This window comes from Trichoderma breve, chromosome 3 (assembly GCF_028502605.1).
Source record: "Trichoderma breve strain T069 chromosome 3, whole genome shotgun sequence".
In the NCBI taxonomy this organism is placed as follows: Eukaryota; Fungi; Ascomycota; class Sordariomycetes; order Hypocreales; family Hypocreaceae; genus Trichoderma; species Trichoderma breve.
The window spans coordinates 2,267,411-2,286,993 of record NC_079234.1 but is presented as its reverse complement, the minus strand read 5'-3'; the positions used below and the strand labels follow the sequence as shown (position 1 = coordinate 2,286,993).

At 29.2% G+C, this 19,583-nt stretch overlaps 6 protein-coding genes across 6 annotated transcripts; 3 read left to right on the top strand and 3 right to left on the bottom strand.

Moving 5' to 3' along the window:
* Positions 1-404: 404 nt before the first annotated feature.
* T069G_05114 (uncharacterized protein) lies at positions 405-1,268 on the bottom strand (the record flags this gene model as incomplete). The annotated part of the gene is made up of 1 exon (XM_056172324.1): positions 405-1,268. The coding sequence occupies one exon, from the start codon at positions 1,266-1,268 to the stop codon at positions 405-407; it is 864 nt and encodes a 287-aa protein (XP_056029182.1).
* A 344-nt stretch (positions 1,269-1,612) lies between these two features.
* On the top strand, positions 1,613-2,768 carry T069G_05113 (ubiA prenyltransferase family domain-containing protein; the record flags this gene model as incomplete). Its single annotated transcript, XM_056172323.1, has 2 exons — positions 1,613-1,670; positions 1,774-2,768. The coding sequence occupies 2 exons, from the start codon at positions 1,613-1,615 to the stop codon at positions 2,766-2,768; spliced, it is 1,053 nt and encodes a 350-aa protein (XP_056029181.1).
* Positions 2,769-3,030: 262 nt separating this feature from the next.
* On the bottom strand, positions 3,031-3,525 carry T069G_05112 (ribosomal protein s12/S23 domain-containing protein; the record flags this gene model as incomplete). The annotated part of the gene is made up of 2 exons (XM_056172322.1): positions 3,031-3,209; positions 3,267-3,525. The coding sequence occupies 2 exons, from the start codon at positions 3,523-3,525 to the stop codon at positions 3,031-3,033; spliced, it is 438 nt and encodes a 145-aa protein (XP_056029180.1).
* Positions 3,526-3,899: 374 nt separating this feature from the next.
* On the top strand, positions 3,900-4,703 carry T069G_05111 (uncharacterized protein; the record flags this gene model as incomplete). The annotated part of the gene is made up of 1 exon (XM_056172321.1): positions 3,900-4,703. One exon carries the CDS (start codon positions 3,900-3,902, stop codon positions 4,701-4,703), a length of 804 nt encoding a protein of 267 aa, XP_056029179.1.
* Positions 4,704-5,636: 933 nt separating this feature from the next.
* On the top strand, positions 5,637-6,655 carry T069G_05110 (adenylate kinase domain-containing protein; the record flags this gene model as incomplete). Its single annotated transcript, XM_056172320.1, has 4 exons — positions 5,637-5,787; positions 5,850-5,902; positions 5,975-6,129; positions 6,202-6,655. The coding sequence occupies 4 exons, from the start codon at positions 5,637-5,639 to the stop codon at positions 6,653-6,655; spliced, it is 813 nt and encodes a 270-aa protein (XP_056029178.1).
* A 494-nt stretch (positions 6,656-7,149) lies between these two features.
* On the bottom strand, positions 7,150-9,848 carry T069G_05109 (HOOK protein domain-containing protein; the record flags this gene model as incomplete). Its single annotated transcript, XM_056172319.1, has 6 exons — positions 7,150-7,350; positions 7,484-7,570; positions 7,622-8,075; positions 8,136-9,379; positions 9,435-9,722; positions 9,804-9,848. The coding sequence occupies 6 exons, from the start codon at positions 9,846-9,848 to the stop codon at positions 7,150-7,152; spliced, it is 2,319 nt and encodes a 772-aa protein (XP_056029177.1).
* Positions 9,849-19,583: the final 9,735 nt, after the last annotated feature.

Genomic DNA, 19,583 nt, shown 5'->3' with positions numbered 1-19,583 from the left:
TGATCGCGTAAAGTTGCATTTGTCACCTGTGATAAGCGCGACGTGAGGATAGGTAGATAAATCAATCCGGCCTAGCACGACGCACCTAAGCAGAAGCTTGTGGTGTTGGGTTAGCGTTTGGGAGGGGTGGGGGGAATCCTGGTAACCGGCAGCTAACCCGATACCCAAAGCTCCATATACTAACCTGGACAAATTGCTTGGGAGCTGGATTATCACATGTAGAAGGAGAAGCCCAAGAGGACGAATGTGTGAAGATGGCTTTGTGACAACAAACCGTGATATGGATGTATATTTTAATTAACCCTTGACGCATATGGTACATTTTTCTGGTTCTGTTATAACAAATTGTGGGATGTTGCTACAATGACATTAAAAACTTGGCTTCTTGTTCCGGCGCTACATTCTCATCCTCTCAAGTGATAAAATATGAGTTTTAACCGATCGAGCGCCCGATTTATGGTCGTCGACTCCCCGCTATCCTGCTCTTGTGCGAATTCTTGATCCGATGTTTCCGAAGTGGATATTGGATGCAAATTACCCCATACCCGGGCATTGTACGCTGTAAACACGCCACTCCAATACCCAAGCCAAGTACTGCTTGTCTCTTCAATGTTCGTTGTTCCAAGATACGGTGCTGCTTGTGAAGATAGTTCGGGATTAGTGATAAAATCAGGAGTAAAATCAAGCTGGTCTTCCTCATCGATGAGTGTGCCAGCCACAGCTTCACTCCATGATTCATCCTCGCCTGGGATCTGAAAATCATGCTCACGGGAAATGGCTGTCTCAATCGATTCATTTCCTGGTTGTGAGAGAAGTTCTAAAACGGCCAAGCCATCCGATGCTTCTTGATCTGCAAATGAAGATCCAGAAATGCCTACTTGATAGCCATCATTTACCAACGCATCTGTTGAACTTTTGGTAAACGTCTCAAATAAGTCATCCTGGCCCTCATGAGTAGTCTCGTCAAGCAACGGATTCTGGAGTGGTTTGTATGACGAGTATTCGCCAGCAATAGATGAAAGCGAGCCCATGCTACTTGAACCATGAGAGGACTTTGATTCTGATGCCAAAGCTGGCATTTCCCGAAATGTCGTGATGGCATTGACGACCATCTTTGTAGAGGCCCCAAGCTGAGATGCCGCTAGCTCCAGCCCTGCCTTCTGTTTGCCCTTGGAATCCGTAGATGCTTTCTGTAATTCATCTCCAGCAGAGGAGCCTGAAGGCGCAATGTCCTCTGGATTACTGTGGCCGAGCTTTTCTTCGTCCATTATTCAAGAGTGATTGAAGCGTGAAGGATGAGTATGTAGGTTGTACGTCAAGGTCTTAGCCGAGGCATGTGAATGAGCGAAGGACTTACACAGTCAACCCGTACCTGAGTCGTGCTGCAGCACAGTGTGTATTTACACAGTACGAGTTAGCTGCTGCTGAATGGTGGGATGCGAGCAAAATTATCCAAATCCGTCCATTCGCATACAAGGTTTCTGACAGGGCACATTCATTCGTTTGTCGGCATCGAATCACTCCAGCACCTTATGACGCTGAGGCTTGCCGTCAGAGTGCCTCTCCAGCACCGGTTGAGATGGAGGTGTAGCACTGGCTCGATTGCTTCATCATGGGCGTTGCCTCATCCGACTTCTCCCTCACTTCAGAGTCTCACAGGTCGATCACTGGTTCATCGCCAAAGAATTGTCGCTTTTCACCAAACATTGAGGAACTTGAAGCCAATCCTCGAGACCGCTAATGCCGATAAATCAGCTAATAATGAGCATCTAGCGGAATATATCCCAGCTCGAACTGGGATCCTATCAGTTGTGCCCAAGGCATGGGTCCCCTATGGTGAGCTCATCCGCATCGACAAGCCTACTGGGACATATTATCTATTTTTCCCATGCCTCTTTTCCACGCTTTTGGCAGCGCCAATGGCAGATCCAATGGCTCCATTCTCCTCAGCAGCCGCCACTGCGGCTCTTTTCTTCAGCGGAGCCTTGATCATGCGTGGTGCGGGTTGCACAATTAATGATCTCTGGGATAGAGACCTCGATCCGCAAGTTCGGAGGACTCGGTTACGGCCAATTGCACGTGGTGCAATCACCCCATTCCAGGGCATCGTATTTACTGGATTCCAGCTGCTCGCCGGATTGGCCGTCTTGGTCCAATTCCCACTGCCGTGCCTTGCCTACGGCATACCAAGCCTCGCCCTCGTCCTCACTTATCCGTTGGCAAAGCGAGTTACCTATTACCCCCAGGCTGTCCTAGGTTTGGCCTTCTCCTGGGGTGCAATTATGGGCTTCCCAGCACTTGGTATCGATCTGCTCTCAAATTCAGCTGCGCTCATAGCCGCAGCATGTCTCTATACATCAAATATTGCATGGGTTGTCCTATACGACATGATATATGCTCACATGGACATTAAGGATGATATAAATGCGGGTATCAAGAGCATTGCTCTAAAGCATGAACATCAGACCAAGCAAGTTCTGACTGGACTGGCCATCGCGCAAGTAGGCTTATTGGGTGCTGCCGGAATGGCTGCGGGAGCAGGTCCTATCTTCTTCCTGGGCAGCTGTGGCGGAGCTCTCGTTACGCTGGGAATCATGATCAGGCGGGTAAATCTCAAAAGCGTCAAGAATTGCTGGTGGTGGTTTGTGAATGGCTGCTGGATCACAGGGGGGGTCATTAGTATCGGTATGGCTGCGGATTATGTATCTCGCTCTCTTGAGCAGTCTAAGCCAAGGCCAGTGCCGGAAGAAAGACACCCTCAGGCCTAAATAAGTTAAGAAGAAATGTTATAGAACACGTCACTCATATTGCCTGCACTTCGTTCGTCGTATGTGAATGCGAGAAGACGCCCGATCCGGTGCCGCCTGGTATTTGAACATGCTGAAAAATGTTTCTAAAGGGACGTATGTCATCTCCTTCAAAATTTTAGCCTCCCATTATCGGGCCATGACTAGTGGTGCCAGTGTAAATGAGCCAATAGAGCTCCTCACGATCCTTTTGCCAACGCCTCTTTTCCCCAAATGACTTCCTTTATGATCGGGGCTTCTCCTTCTTCTCCTTCCACAGAGCCAGCAGACCAACACCAGACACCTTGACGACCTTGAATCGAACACCGGGAATATCACCCTTGGCCTTGCCCTTGCGACCGAATCCAGCAAGCAAAACTTCGTCGTTCTCATCAACGAAGTTCAAGCAACCGTCGTTGGGGACTGTGGTAGAAGCTCATGTTAGCCAGGGGTGCAAAGTGGGAGATAGTGTAGACGCACCGAAAGCAGTGACTTTCTTTCCGTTCTTGATCAACTGAACTCGGACACACTTTCGGATGGCGGAGTTGGGCTGCTTGGCTTCGACACCAACTTTCTCGAGAACAATTCCCTTGGCGTGGGAAGAGCCACCGAATGGTGAAGACTTGAAGGCAGTGCCCAGGGCACGCTTCTTGTAGGCGAGATCAGCCCATTTCTGATCCTTTCGGTTGGTGCGCAGCTTGCGCGCAGCGTTCAGACCACGGGGCTTGCCACCTGCCATGATTGCTTCGAGGAGTTAGTGGTCGTCGAGAAGTGGTGGTTTGGGTGACGGTGATGATTGTTGAACGTACCGATTTATGCTAATATGGCGACACTGCGTTGGGTAATGTGACAACACCGAAGAGGCAGAAGGTTGAATTGGACTATCGAAAATTCCGATAGGGTTTGCGGCCCTAGAGCAAAAAAGATGGGCTGTGAAATATTTTCACGTGACCTCGGAAAGCGATCCGGGTGCATTTTTATCCATCACCGGCGCCGATTTGTCCGTAGATCGCACTTACAGCACACCAAGGCCGGCCATCTTCATGCCCCACACCTCCCGTCATCACCCTTATTGCTATTCAGCCTTCCATGATCTGCCCCGGATGATATGCGATGTCGTTCAAGGGTGAACCAAAGTCAAGGGAGCGAGATCCCCCACCTCTCCCTCTTCTGTCTCCATCACCCGGCATTTCTCGCGTCTCTCTTCCTGGAGCCATCACAGCCAACGTTCCAGCTCTTGGGAGGCATAATCTCAAATGGGATGCCACCAACGTAGAAGCCGGCGCGCAGTCACGCTCTGGGTCAGATATGCCGTCAGAACGACGTCCCGAGTGGTCATTACCTACTAAAGGGAGCTATGGAGGCACCGACAGGACAGATGCTTTGTGGGCAGAAATGCAAGCCACGCTGGAGAAGGTGGAATTATCCGCTTCAGAAGGCACCCACGTATTTGGGCCCGAACATGATCGCAAATTAGGAGACCTGAGAACTGCTCAAATCGTACTTGCACAAGCCTGGGCCAGAAGTGAGGCGGACGATACGATAGAGACTGCCCTGCGTGATCACATGAATGATGCTAAAGGTGATGAGCTACCTAATCTAAGAGATGGGCTATTGGACTCGTCAAGGCCCGAGAGAGGAGAGGGAACTGATGCAGCCAAGAGCATGATGGGCACATCTAGTGGATGGCAAGGAAGTGATGAAAAGAAAGTCGATCGCTTGGGCGCAAAGTTGGTGGAGGAAACGGAGGCCGACATTCTACTTGCGAGGAAGCGTCGCGAGGCCAACGATGAATATTTTGAGCGTGTTAATGACGGCGTCATCGACGTTATTGCGAAACTGGAATCAGTCGCAGTGGCTATGCGAGCGGTGGAGGAAGAAACCAAAGATTTATGGAATGATACCGCCAGCCCTTAGAGTTCATGGTAGGTGTAAAGTTGGCAAGGCCATTTTTTCTTGTACTTGACTTACAACATTGAAGGCTATGCTGTCGCGGGCTGCTTAGCAGTAGGGGTTTTACCAAGGCCATATTGGCGTTGGGACATATTACGATTGCCTCTAGTCGGTAAACCCACTCCGTTCACACCTAGGTAGGCATCTCATAGACCGCAGAAGAGACATCGGTAATGTGTAAGTCCGTCAATGCCAAGCACTGCCGACAACCGGATTAAATTCTGTGATGCGCTACCCCTGCACTATCCCGAGGAAACTCACCGATTCGAGTGCCGGTTCTTCCAAGTACAGGCAATACCTCGGTAGCGCTTCTAAGTCCCATTCCGCCATGGAAGCCCCAGTTTGTGCGTTAGTTTTACGACCCGTATCTGCGGTGACAACTGACTAACTTTTATCCGTTCGTCCGGAGAATTATAACGGGAAAATATCCTCTCTTAAAAGAATGCATTATGTGCAATAGTAGTAATAAATAGAATATAATTAAGAATATACGAGTTTAATAACAATTGACTATTCTGATAGTATTATAATATAAAATAAAATATTAAATAAAATTATTTCTTTAAAAAAAACTATATAATCTAAGAATTAGGTTGTAAAAAGAATATTAAATGTTAAATATAAAATTAATTTATAGATTTTCCAAAGCTTATATCAAAAACGTACCAATTTCTTAGTTTATTTGTTAATAATTGATACTAGGTAATTTTTTGCTGTGCAGCGAAATCGGTATTCGTAGCCTCGTCGTTAAATCCGCCTTCACCACCATACCTCAAATTCCTCTCTTCGCTTCCTTTCGGCCTACAGTTTTGTTTATAGGTGCTGCAGTTGCTCCAATTCTTAATACTCTTCATTCCTTTTCCTCAATTTTTCCCCCCATACCCCAAATCAGTCACAATGGGGTTTGTAGAAGACGAACTCAAGCATCTGCGCGATGTGATCAACGGCCTCGATTCGCGCATCAAGCAGCTCGAGCAGCGCGCCACTGGAGGCACTCCAATTAGCACAGAGAGTCTTCGGATGATTCTCATTGGGCCTCCAGGAGCTGGTTAGTGGTTTGGTCGTGCTGGAACCATATCAAGTATACAACCGTACTGATACCTCGGCCAGGCAAGGGAACCCAAGCACCAAAGATTAAAGAGCGCTTTTCCTGCTGCCACTTGGTACGTTGATGTCAATTGGGATTTTGCGAAATGCGCGCATATATCTAACGTCAACTCCCTTCGGATATATAGGCTACCGGCGACATGCTGCGGTCACAAGTGGCCAAGAAGACACCTCTCGGAAGAGAAGCCAAGAAAATCATGGACCAAGGTGGCCTTGTCAGTGACGATATTGTCATTGGTATGATTAAGGAAGAGCTCGAGAACAACAAGGAATGCCAAGGCGGGTAAGTAATCACCTTGATGCGCAGCGAAAGCAGCTTCTCCTTCTCTTTCTTTACCTTACACAACTGCCGCAGATTCATCCTTGACGGCTTTCCTCGTACGGTGCCTCAGGCCGAAGGCCTCGATGCCATGCTCAAGGAGCGTGGCCAGACCCTCCAACACGCCGTCGAGCTCCAGATTGACGACTCCCTACTTGTTGCCCGAATTACTGGTCGATTGATCCACCCGGCATCTGGACGGTCTTACCACACGACTTTCAACCCCCCCAAGGAGGCTATGAAGGACGATGTGACCGGAGAGCCCCTTATCCAGAGGAGCGACGACAACGCCGATGCTCTGAAGAAGCGTCTCGGTGCTTACCACAAGCAAACTGCCCCCGTAGTTGGCTACTACCAAAACAGCGGCATCTGGAAGGGTCTTGATGCCAGTCAGCAACCCGGTGAGGTGTGGAAGAATATGTTGGATATTCTAGAAGGAAAGAAATCTCATGGCTCTTCCGTCTTCAGCAAACTTGCTGGCAAGAGCTAAGCTACCAAAAAGGATCATGCCCAGTATGCTTTGATACACGGGAGTATGAGTATGCTCAGTTGGCTCCGCCTACTACTATAACCTATTAATTTTTTTTTTCTCTCGAACTTCTAATTCTAGAAAATAGCTCTAGAGCAAAAGCAATTTTGTGAGATACGAAACCTCATGAAGTGATATTGACTTTTACTGGGGCTGTGATAGATTACGAGACGGCATTTTCTTTGTTCATCGATTGTCTGATGTGAATGAATATTGGCTAAGGTGTTATACTACTCTAGAGGCGAAGTGAAATATCTAGAACGAAGGAGAAGAAAAAAAACAGGCTGACAAGAAAGTCATCTATATGCATAGTGTATAGACGGGAATATTGCAACGCTAAATAATGAATTCTTTGCCCGTAATTCGCCTAGTAAACATTATACCCAGGGAGATTGGTAAACGGATGGAGCTCAACCCCTTGGATCCTACCTCCTTGAAGTCGCTGAAGAGTCAGGTCAGTAGAGGTAGAGCATGTCGCGTTGGCGCAACTGACCATTCACCAACTGCCTCTGTTTGTTAAGCCAGCTCTTGGGAGCATCATGCCGGCGCTGAAGTACGACGTGGTTGCTCTGAAGTCGGCTCGTAAGGTCATACCAGGCGGTGGCAATAAGTGCGTTTTCCCTTTGGAGGTTCTTGATAATATGATCGGATGCAGCCTGACCGTTCGAGTTAGCGTTACTCTCTCCCTGTATAGAAATAAGTGGTGATGGAGCGAAGATAGGCGCATTGCTTCATCGCCGCGGCCAACCATGGGCTGTGAATCACTGGATATCGCACAACAGAGCATACCTTTTGAGCTGCCGAGATTTCCCCAAGTTGTGCTGCCTTCAGTCTGGCTTGTAATTCGAGCCTTTCCTGTTCTGACTTTTCGAGTTGCTAGTGAAGACGTAAGTAAGTCATACTTATTTGCAGATGATTTTTAATTACCTGATTTCTCTGAATAAGGCGTTCTCGTAACTTTTCAACCTTTTCTGCGGCCTTCTTAGCGGCTTCTGAGCCGTCGCCGTCTGTCGAGGAACCAGCGGCATCTTGCAAATCTTTGCTCTCATCTGAGTCTTTTCTGAGTTTGTCATTCGCTAGCAAAGCCTCAATGAGCTGTGATTTCAGTGCGTCCCGCTCATTCGTTATAAAACTAGTTTCTTCCCTCAATTGCTCAAGTTCCTTTGTCAATGAAGTTGATATCAGTTTATCCGTGCTCTTCAACTCATATAATGCTGTGATGCTGTCCTTTTGGACCGCAGACAAGTCGGCTTGCGCAGCAAGCAATTCTCGGGTCTTGTCTGCCAGCTGGGTTTCAAGGCTATTTGTCAGCTTCCTGGCCTGTTCAAATTCAAGTTCTAATCGTGTCAACTCTTGTCGAAGTTTAATGAATGCCTCGGTCCTAGGGTACACGTTGTGAGTACTCTTCTTCCTAGATGTCAACACAGTATACACAACTAACCCTTCATCAGCATTATCACTCATCAGAGCCTGCATGTGATCATTCGTGATGGTATATTTCTCAAATATGGCGTTGAAGTTTTGTTGAAGTCGTTCTCGTTGTCGTTTAAGCTCTTCTAACTCTCGTCGGAGCATGGAGGCATCTCCATGAGATCCCACCGTCTTCCGAATCAATTCATTCTCTGCTCTCAATCTAGAAAGCTCCAATGGCATGTTAGTCTGTGTGTCTTCCTTTGACGCAATGAGAAGTTCATCCTCGAGGTTGAATGGTGTCGAAGTTTCGCTAATATCAACTTCTTGCACCGTACTGCCGCCGTTGTGCTGCAACTGTTCCTGCAAGTCTTGGATGAAATGCTCATCATGTGTTCTTTGAGCTTGTAATCGCATGAGTTCTTCCTGGAGAGCTGTAACATCTTTCAGAAGTTGGGCCTTCTGGTTGCGCTCATCCCATAGATGTTGTTCAGACTGCGTGATCATTTTCGTTAACTCATCCTCCGCTTTCTTGGTACGGTCACTCTTATCTCTCTCTTCCATGAGTGATCGGAGCTGCTCTTGGAGCTCTGCTCGTTCGTACTGTAGATTCTGTACTTCTCTCACTAGACTCTGCTGTGATTCCAGTTTCTGTTTGTAACGTTCCGCCATATTGGCCTTCTTCTCAAGCTCCTCTGCTTTGTGCTTCCATTCTGCCATTTGATCACGAAACTCATCCGCTTGCATATTTTTTTGACTCAGGCGCTGCACCTCGCTCTCCAATTGAGAAACGGATTTTTGACTGCTACGAATGACCTCTTCGTTCCTGGCGATTATCTCCATCTGTTCGTGGACTTGTTCTTCCAGATGCTTAATGGTCTTCGCACTATGTGCCTCGTCTTGGGTTGCTTTTCGTAGAACTTCGAGTTCGCGATCCGTTTTTTCTTTGTCATACGCAAGCTCTTCGTGGCTCTGCTGCAGATGCTCTAAGCGAGTGATGTAGTCTGAAAGAGTCTTCTTCGTTATATCAAGTTGCTGTCGCAAAGCAGCATTTTGTTCCTCTACGAGAAGCTCGATATCACGAGCTCCCATAGCAGCATCGATTGCCTCATCTAGCTCGTCGTCATCTTTGGAATTGGCAATATCTTGTTGCATAGCTCGAATTATCTGCATGATCTCGGCTTGTGTATCCCGGTCTAGCCCATTCTGAATTCTGGGGACATATTTTTGATTATCTGGGCCCATCGCGGCAGCCGAGACCATGACAGCCAGGAGCTAGAGATATACTCCGTTAGGATCTTCGAGTTCAAGTACAGGAAATGGAAATTACCTGACTGATACCCTGCGGCTCAGGATTCTCGACGAAAGCATGATAGTCGAACTTTTTTGCCTGACAGCTGAGTTCGGGAATCTGGCGGCGAATAAAACGAAAGAGGCCCTTGTAGATGGCTTGTCTGTTGCGTTTGTTGGCTAAGGTTTTCGTTGCCCCTGGATTTGATTCAAGATGCGACGGGTCGAACTCGGAATCCAATTCATGCAAGATGTGGCCCAGGGTTATCCCATTCGAGAGCCCTTCGAGGGATTCAGCATCACGATCTAGATCGAAGACACGATTAATCTAGAGAAGCCCTGTATTAGCGCAACGTGCATGGGACTTGGTGTATCTTCATCGAAAGGCCTCTGAACTATCAATACTGACAGCCTTTAAGAGTGCCGTTTGGGCACGTTGGTTGTATGTCAGCATTTCGCTCGACATGTAGTTCAGGAGATCGGCTCGAATTCTCCAGATTCCCGCTCGAAAGAGCTCCTGGGGGTGCAGTAATTCAGGTGGCGTAGAAGATCGTCAGGTTCAAAACATGCTTTATCGATCCGAGGCTATTGCATAGCGAGAGACGTTTATATAGCCTCGGGATATTTGCTCAGGATTGCAGGAAATGCCTATTTCGCAAGTTCATGCTATGCTATGCTAATAGGATGGTCACTCCGGTAGTGTGATATGCATAACTCAGGAGCTACAACAGCTGCTACATTACATAAGAGCTCAACAAAATGGGCCTTCTCTCTTTCTAGCTAGCCACAAATACAGAATTAGCGACCAGTATTTTAGAAGTAATCAATTCTACTATTATAATGAAGAGACTCCGTACAAATATCCATCAGAGGGAGAGCTAGTATGTATGTGTTGTTAATTACCCCACAATCTCCACTAACACAAGCCGAGCTAAGTGTCCACATATGCTTACCTACTGTGGTACTAGATGGACTAGATATTCAGCTCCCTCTAGCATCCCAGCTTCGAGATTGTCACTTCTAAATATTCAGCGCTTCACGAGCCATCACCACACTTCCATCAGTGGTTCGCGTCATCCTTCCGCTCGATCCCTGCCAGCCGTTCTATCATTTCTTTGGCTTCTTCTTATCTTCAATTGCCATATATTCCTCCGCGTTCGCAGCCGACAATGCTTCCACAGGGTTCATCATTCCTTCAACAGCCCTCTTACGCGATTGGCAAGAAGCGGTCTCACGAGGAGGCTGCACATAACCTCGAGCCAGATGTGTCAACACGTATTTCCCAAAATGGTTGGACGAATGGTGAGGGAATCTTGCTCGTTAAACCATGTGCGGTTTCTATTCTTGAAGCAGATATCCCTCCAGGTATTGAGCTTGACGACGTGATCACTGAACAGGAAGGGAATGGATTGCCAAGCGGTCGACAATTAAGGAATCACAAGTCTCAGAGGCTCCTTAATGGGAGCGACCACGCATCATCCAGCACAACGACAGCGGCGATGATATCGACAAGCTCCGATGTTCCAGAAAGCGGTATTCATGACGAGGTAGTCATCGACCAATTTACACTTCACCTTGGAATTGGTTGGAAACAAATCAAAGATGATGACCATATTCAAGCCGCTGCGAGGGGGTGGGCACGGTTTATTGAGAATAACTTTCCTCTCACTAACGTTAATATCCTGCTTGAAAGCAAGGGCCTGCAGTCATATCTGGTCGAGTCAACAGAGGGCTTTTACCTCTTTACAGAAAACTTGCGTCAAGGACAGCTAGTTAGTAGGCATGCTGCTGGGGCAATACAAAATTTACAAACTAACCCACCAATATTCGAGACAAAAGATATATTAAGAATCTAAGTATAAAAAAAATAAATAAAAGTATTAAATTTTATATAAATTACTAAAAACTAAAGTATATTTATTATATTTATTATATTATTTATTATATTTATTATATTTATTATATTTATTATATTTATTATATTTATTATATTTATTATATTTATTATATTTATTATATTTATTATATTTATTATATTTATTATATTTATTATATTTATTATATTTATTATATTTATTATATTTATTATATTTATTATATTTATTATATTTATTATATTTATTATATTTATTATATTTATTATATTTATTATATTTATTATATTTATTATATTTATTATTATATTATTATATTATTATATTAATATAAAAATTTAATAATAAATAATATATATAAAAGTTTTTTACTTAATTAAAATTTTATAAAGAATTAAATTAATTAAATATATATTTTAATAATATTAAAATAATATAAATAAATTTATTAAAAAAAAATATAAAATAAATAAATAAAAAAATATAAAATTATATTTATTATTAAAAAAGTTAATAAAATTATAATAATTATATTAAAAAAATATAATTTTAATTTTAAATTTAAAATATATATATAAAGTAAATTAAATAATAAAATTTAAATATAATATAATTATTTTTCTTAAGTATAAAAAATGAATTATTTAAAAAAAAATTAATTATAAAAAAACTTTTATATATAATAATAACCTTTAATAAATTATTTTATTAATTTTTTTAATAATTTTCTTAATATTTTTACTTAGTTTAAAAGTTTTAATACTTTTTAATTAATTAAGTTTATATTTTATTTTATTTAACTTTAGTTTTTTTTTTTTTTTAAGTTTTTAATTATAAATTTATAATTTTATTAATTATAAATTTAATTATTTATTTAATTATTTTACTATTATAATTAAATTATAGTTATTATATAAATTATTTAATATATTTATATAATATATATATTAATATATATACTAAATTAAAAGCTTTTATAAAGGTTATTTTTTTAAATAAGAAAAAATAAATATTTTTTTTTATTATATAGTTTTTTAATTTTAAAAATATTTTTTTTATTATATAGTTTTTTAATTTTAAAAATATTATTTTAGTATATAGTTTTTTAATTTTAAAAATATTATATATATAATTTATTTTTAAATAAAATTATTATTATTATTTATAATATAATAAAAAATACTTATTTAATTTAATTAAATTATTAAATTATAAATCGTAAAATTTAAAGTTTATATTATATTTAAGCTTTATTATTTAGGTTATTGTATATATATATATATATTAATTATATTATATTTAAACTTTATTATTTAAGTTATTATATATATATATTAATTATATTATATTTAAACTTTATTATTTAAGTTATTATATATATATATATTAATTATATTATATTTAAACTTTATTATTTAAGTTATTATATATATATATATTAATTATATTATATTTAAACTTTATTATTTAATATATTTTATATATATATATATATATTTTAAGTTTAATTTTAAATTTTACTTAATTAACTATAATTAATTAATTTAAATTATAAATTAATTTTAAATTTTAAATTAAAAACTAAAATATAATTTTTTTAAACTTAATTATTATAATTTTATTAATTCTTTTAATAATAAATATAATTTTTATAATATAATTTTTATATTATAACTTTTATAATTTATAATTTAATAATTTAATTAAATTAAATAAATATTTTTTTTAAATTATAAAAAATAATAATAATTTTATTTAAAAATAAATTATATATATAATATAAAAAATTATATAATAAAATAATATATTTTAATTATTTTTTTTAATTAAAAAAATAATTATAATAAATATAATTATAATAAACTAATACTTATAAGTTAATATAAATTAGTTATTTCTAAAGGATAAACCTTAGAATAATTCTATAGTTTATATTAGTAAAATAGTTAAATTATAAATAAATAATTTTATTACTATATATATAATAATAATTAACTATTTAAATATTTTAATAAATAATATAAAGTAAACTTATATATTTAATTAACTAAGTTAAATTATTACTAAAAGGTAATAATTTTATTATAAATTATTTTAAGCTTTTAATAATTTATCTATAGATTATTAAATTATTATAATAATTTAATAATTTATTTTTAATTAATTAGTTAGTTTAATATTTATTTAAATTTAGCTACTTTATAAGTTTATTATTATAATTATAAAAGCTAAGTTATAATATTTCATTTTTATTAATTTTATTTTTTAAATTTTATTTATTTAAGTATAAATAATTTATTTTTACTTTATAATATATTTAGTAATTATTTACTTTTTATTTATTTTCTTATATATATTAATTTACTTAAAAATAATAAATAAAATTTATAAAAATTTTTATTCTAAAATTAAAAAATATAAAAAAAAATTTTATTTTATTATTAAAAATACTTTTATTATAAATAAATATTATTTTTATTATATATTATATAATTATAAAAAGTATTTTTTATTTATTAATTTATTATATTATACTAAATATATTTATTTAAATAAATTTTATTATAATATTTATAATTTATTTTTTAAATAATTAAAATATATTATTATTTATTATTTTTACTTAAAAATAAACTTAAAATAGCTAAAGGAAAATATTATATTACTAATATAAAAATTAAGTATTTTTATAAAAAAAATATTAATTAAAAAATATATTATATTATTATATAAAGTATTACTAATTTAAAAAAATTAAAGTATATTAAAAAAGTAAAATCTAAAGTAGTAAATATTATTTATTAAGCTATTATAATATAATTAATTAAAGGTTTTTTTAAAGTTATTTTTACTTTTTTAAAATTAATAAATTATTTAAAAATACTAATAGTAAATCCTAAGTTAATATAATCCTCAGGCTTTAATAAAGTTTTTTTATTAATATTATTAAATTTTTAAAATATTTAATAAATTTTTATATTTTTTTTATTATACTTTATAGTATTATTTATTATTTTCTTTTATTTTTATTATATTAATATTTTTTACTTTATATTTCTTTTTTTAATAATAATTTTATTTTAAATAAACTTTTTAATTTTTTTATTAATTTATATTTTTTTTATTATTTTAAAAATTTAAATTTATAATTTACTATTTTAATTTTTTTTAAAATTTTATAAAATTTAAGTTTTTTAAAATTATTACTTAGTTTATTTATTTTAATAATTATTTATTTATTTTTTTATATATATTAGTATTATTTAATTAATTTTATTTATTTATTTATTTATTTATTTATAAATAATAAATTATATTAGCTTTATAATTTATTTTTAATTTAATTATAAATATTTTTTAAAATTTAAATATAAATATATTTTTTTTATTAAAAATTATATTTTTTAATTGTTTATAATTATTTATAATATAGTTTATTATTATATAAACTAATTTTTTTATATTATTAACTTTTTTAAAAAATATAAAATAAATTATTTTTATAAATTTATTAGTAATTATAAAAATATTATTATAAAGTACTTTTATAATTAATTTTTTTAAAAAAAAAATTTAATAATTAAGTTAAATAAAATTAATTTTTATAATTATTATAGTATAAATAATAATTATAATTATTTATATAATTTATATTTAAAGCTTTTAGTTTATTTATATAATATATATTTTAATATAATTTTTTATATTTATATTTTAATATTTTTAAATATAAAGTATTATTTAATTTATTATATAGTTTTTTTAATTTTATAATATTTATTAAGTTTATATATATAAATTAATTTTATTACTTTATTTTATAAATATTTTAAAAGTAATTTAAGTATTTATTAAGTATATGAATATATTTATTATTTAATTTACTATAATATTTAATAATAAACTTAAATTTAAAAAAATTATTTATAATATTTAATTTATTTATAAAATAGTTTTTATATTATTATAAAGTAAATAATATTTTTATAATTTATAAAAATTATTATTAAAAATTAATTTTTTTTATAATAATATTTTTAATATTATTTATTAAATACTTAATATATAATTAAAAATTCTTTATTATAAATAAAATATTTAAGTTTTAATTTATATAATTTTTTAAAAAAAATAAATAATAAACTTAAGTTTTTTTTAAAAATATTATTTAATTATTAAAATACTTTTTTAATTATAAAATCTAAAGTATTAATTTTAATAATAATAAACTTATTTAAATTAAATATTATAAATATAAATATATTTATAAAGGTTTATTTAAAATAATTAAAGATTATATAAGTATTTTATATAAATTTAAATTTAATATTTTTTTATTAAGTTTATAAATAATATTATAATTTTTAAAAAGTCTTTAATAAAATATTAATAATAATTAATAAATTTTATAAAGTTTTATATTTACTTTATATTTTTAAAAGATTTTTAATTATTAATTACTTTAAGTTTTTTAAAGTTTATTTAAACTTTTCTTAAAGTAATAATATATTTTAAAAATATAATTTTTTATATATAAAAGTTTTTTTTTTTTTAATTTTATTAAAAATTAAGTATTTTAAAATATTTATAATATTTTTTTAATATATTTTTTATATTTTTTTATATTTTTAAAATAAATAAAAATATTATTAAAGTATATAATAATAAAATAATTTATATAATTTTATAATATATAATTAATTATTTTTTAAAAAAATACTAAAGTATTTATAAATTTAAAAATTTTATTTAATATTTATAAAGTTTATATTTAATATAAAAAGTAATTTTTTATTTATTATTTTTTTTAATATAAATAAAATTATATACTTTTTTAAAATTTAATAAAGTAAAAATTTTAATTTTTATAAATTAATTTTTAATTTTTAAAATTAAAAATAATAATATAATATTTTTTTTAATTATTATATTTAATTATTAATAATTTATAATAAATTAATATTTACTATTTTTTTTAAATATAAATATAATTAAATATTTTATTAAAAATTTAAAAGTTTAATATAATATTTTTTTAATTAATTTTTAATTTATTTATTAAATATTTTAAGCTTAGTAATACTTAAGTTATAAATTTTATTAAATATGAAAACTTTATTATTTATAAATTTAATTTTATAATTTTATTAATTATATTTTAAAAATTTAATATTAAGTTTTTTATTAAAGATTTTTATATATTAAAAGTTTATTAATATATTTTTTAAATATTTTAAAATATTTTAGTTTTAGTAATATAAGTTTTTAACTTTTTATATAATAAAATTAAAAAATTTAAATTATTTTTTCTTAGGTTTTTTAATATATTTAATTATTTTTAAAAGCTTTTTTAATTTTATAAATTATATTTATTTTATATTTTTTTTTATATATTTTTATATTTTTTATATAATATAAAAGTTTTTAATTTTATTATTATTAATATTATTTTATTTTATTGATTTTTTTAATTTAAGTATAATTTTACTAAAGTATTAATTAATTAAATATAAAGTTATTATATTATATAATTTTTCTTTTAATTAATATTAAAGTTATATAATTTTAGTTAATTATATTTTAAAAATATATTATAATTTATAATATTTATAATATTAAATTTAAATATATTTTTAATTTTACTAAACTAAATTTTAAAGTAATTAATTTTATAATTAATAATTTTATTATTATAAATAAATAATTATTATTTAATATTTAAAAAAAATATATAATTTTTTCTTTTTATAATTAATTAACTATAAGTAATTAATTAATTAAAGTATAATATAATTTATTATAGCTTTAAAGTTTATATAAATTATAATAAATTTTTTATTTAAAAATCTTAATATTAGGAATTTTTATAGTTTTTTTTTTTTTTAAAATAATATTTAAATTATAGTAAATTATATTATTAATATTATTATAATAATTATTATTATTCTAAAAAATATTATTATTTAATTTTTATTATAAAAATTATTATTAATATTATTTAATTTTATAATAATTTAACTTAATTTATAATTTTAAATATTATAATATTTATATTAAATATACTTAGGTTTTAATATATATTTAATAATAAAATTATAGTATTTTTAAAAATTATATTAATAGATTTTTTATAATTTATTATTATTTTTATAATTTATAAAATTAAATTTTTATATTTTTTATTATTTAATAATATATATAAAAATATATTATTAATATTAATATTTTTTATATTAATTTTTATTATAAAATATAAATTTTTTTTATTTATATTTTATTATTTTATAATTTTTATATTATTTATTTAACTTAAGTATAATATATTATTTATATAATAGTAATTTATAATTAATAATATTAACTTTATTATATTAATTTATAAATAAAATATTATTTATATAGTAAAAAATTAATTTTTATAATTTAAGCTTAGGATATAAAGTATTTTTATTATTAAAATATTATTAAAACTTTTTTTTTATTAATTAGATTTTATTATAAATATTAATTATATTAATTTTAAAAATTCTTTTTTATTACTTAAGGAATTTCTTTAATATTAAGCTTTTTAATAATATAATATTTAAAGGATTATTAAATTTATTTTTAAAATTATATATATAATATTAATTATTATTAAGGTTACTAAATTTATTAGTAATTATTTATTATTTATTTCGTTAATAAATAACTCTTTATTATTTATTAATAAATAATAAATTTTATTTATTTTCTTTAATTAATTAATAAAATAAAAAAAAAATTTATTATTAACTATTAATTTTATTAATTTAAAAAAATATTATTTTTTTAATTTTAAATTATATATAATAATTATATTATAATAAAATATAAAATAATATTATTTATTATATATATTTTATAAAACTATTTTTACTTTTATTATAAAAGTTATAATAAAGCTATAATTTAAATAGTAAAATTTTAAGTATTATTTAAAGTTAAAAAAATACTTTTATATAAAATAAAATTTATTATTAAAATATTTCCTTTATTATAGCTTATATAATTATAAGAAAAATAGTATTATAAAATATAAATAATAAATATTATAAAACTATAGTAAATATATAATAAATATTAAAATTAAAACCTATATAATTTATTATATAATTTATTAAATAATAATTATATAATAAGTTATATAATAAAAATATAATAAATTATAAAAATATAAAGTTATATATAATAAAATTAAATTATATAATTTATTATATAATTTATTAAATAATTTTTTTTTATTATATAACTTATAGTTTAATTTATTTTTATTATATAATTTATAATTTAACTTATAGTTTAACTTATAGTTTAATTTATTTTTATTATATAGTTTATTATTAATTATTATAAAATTAAATTATTTATATAATTAGCTTTTTTTCTTTATGTTTTTTTTCTTTATTTTATTATAATAATAGTTTTTTATTATAATAATACTTCTTTATAATAGATTTTAATTATAAATATAAAGAAATTAATAATTTTAAAAAAGAAGTTTATAAAGTTATTAATTTAAATTCTAAACTATTACTTATTTATAATAACCTTAATTTTAATTTTTTTTTATATTTAAATTCCTTTATTATTAATAATAAAGCTAGTATAATTAGTAATTTTATTTATAATAAACTTAAATTTAAAGTAAAAGAAAATAAAAATTTAAAAATTTATATTTTTTAAAATAATTTATTTATAAAGGATTTATTACTTATTAAATTAAGAAAAAATTAAGAAATAAAAATATATTATATAAAGTTAGTTATTTATTTTATTATTATTTTATTATTTATTTTATTATTATTTTATTATTATTTTATTATTTATTTTATTATTATTTTATTATTATTTTATTATTATTTTATTATTATTTTATTATTTTATTATTATTTTATTATTATTTTATTATTATTTTATTATTATTTTATTATTATTTTATTATTATTTTATTATTATTTTATTATTATTTTATTATTATTTTATTATTATTTTATTATTATTTTATTATTATTTTATTATTATCTTATTATTATTTTATTATTATTTTATTATTATTTATTTATTATAAATTTAAAGCTATTTATTAACTAAAAAGCTTTAAATTATTAAATTTAGTTTATTATTATTAATTAAAATACTCTTTTATAGTTTATAATAAGGAATTTAAAAAAATTAAAAAAAAAATAAATTATTATTTTATTTTATTAATTAATTTAATAAAACTTTTGGTTTTATTATAATTATAATATTTTTTATTATAATATAAATATAATAATTTAATTATAAATAATTAT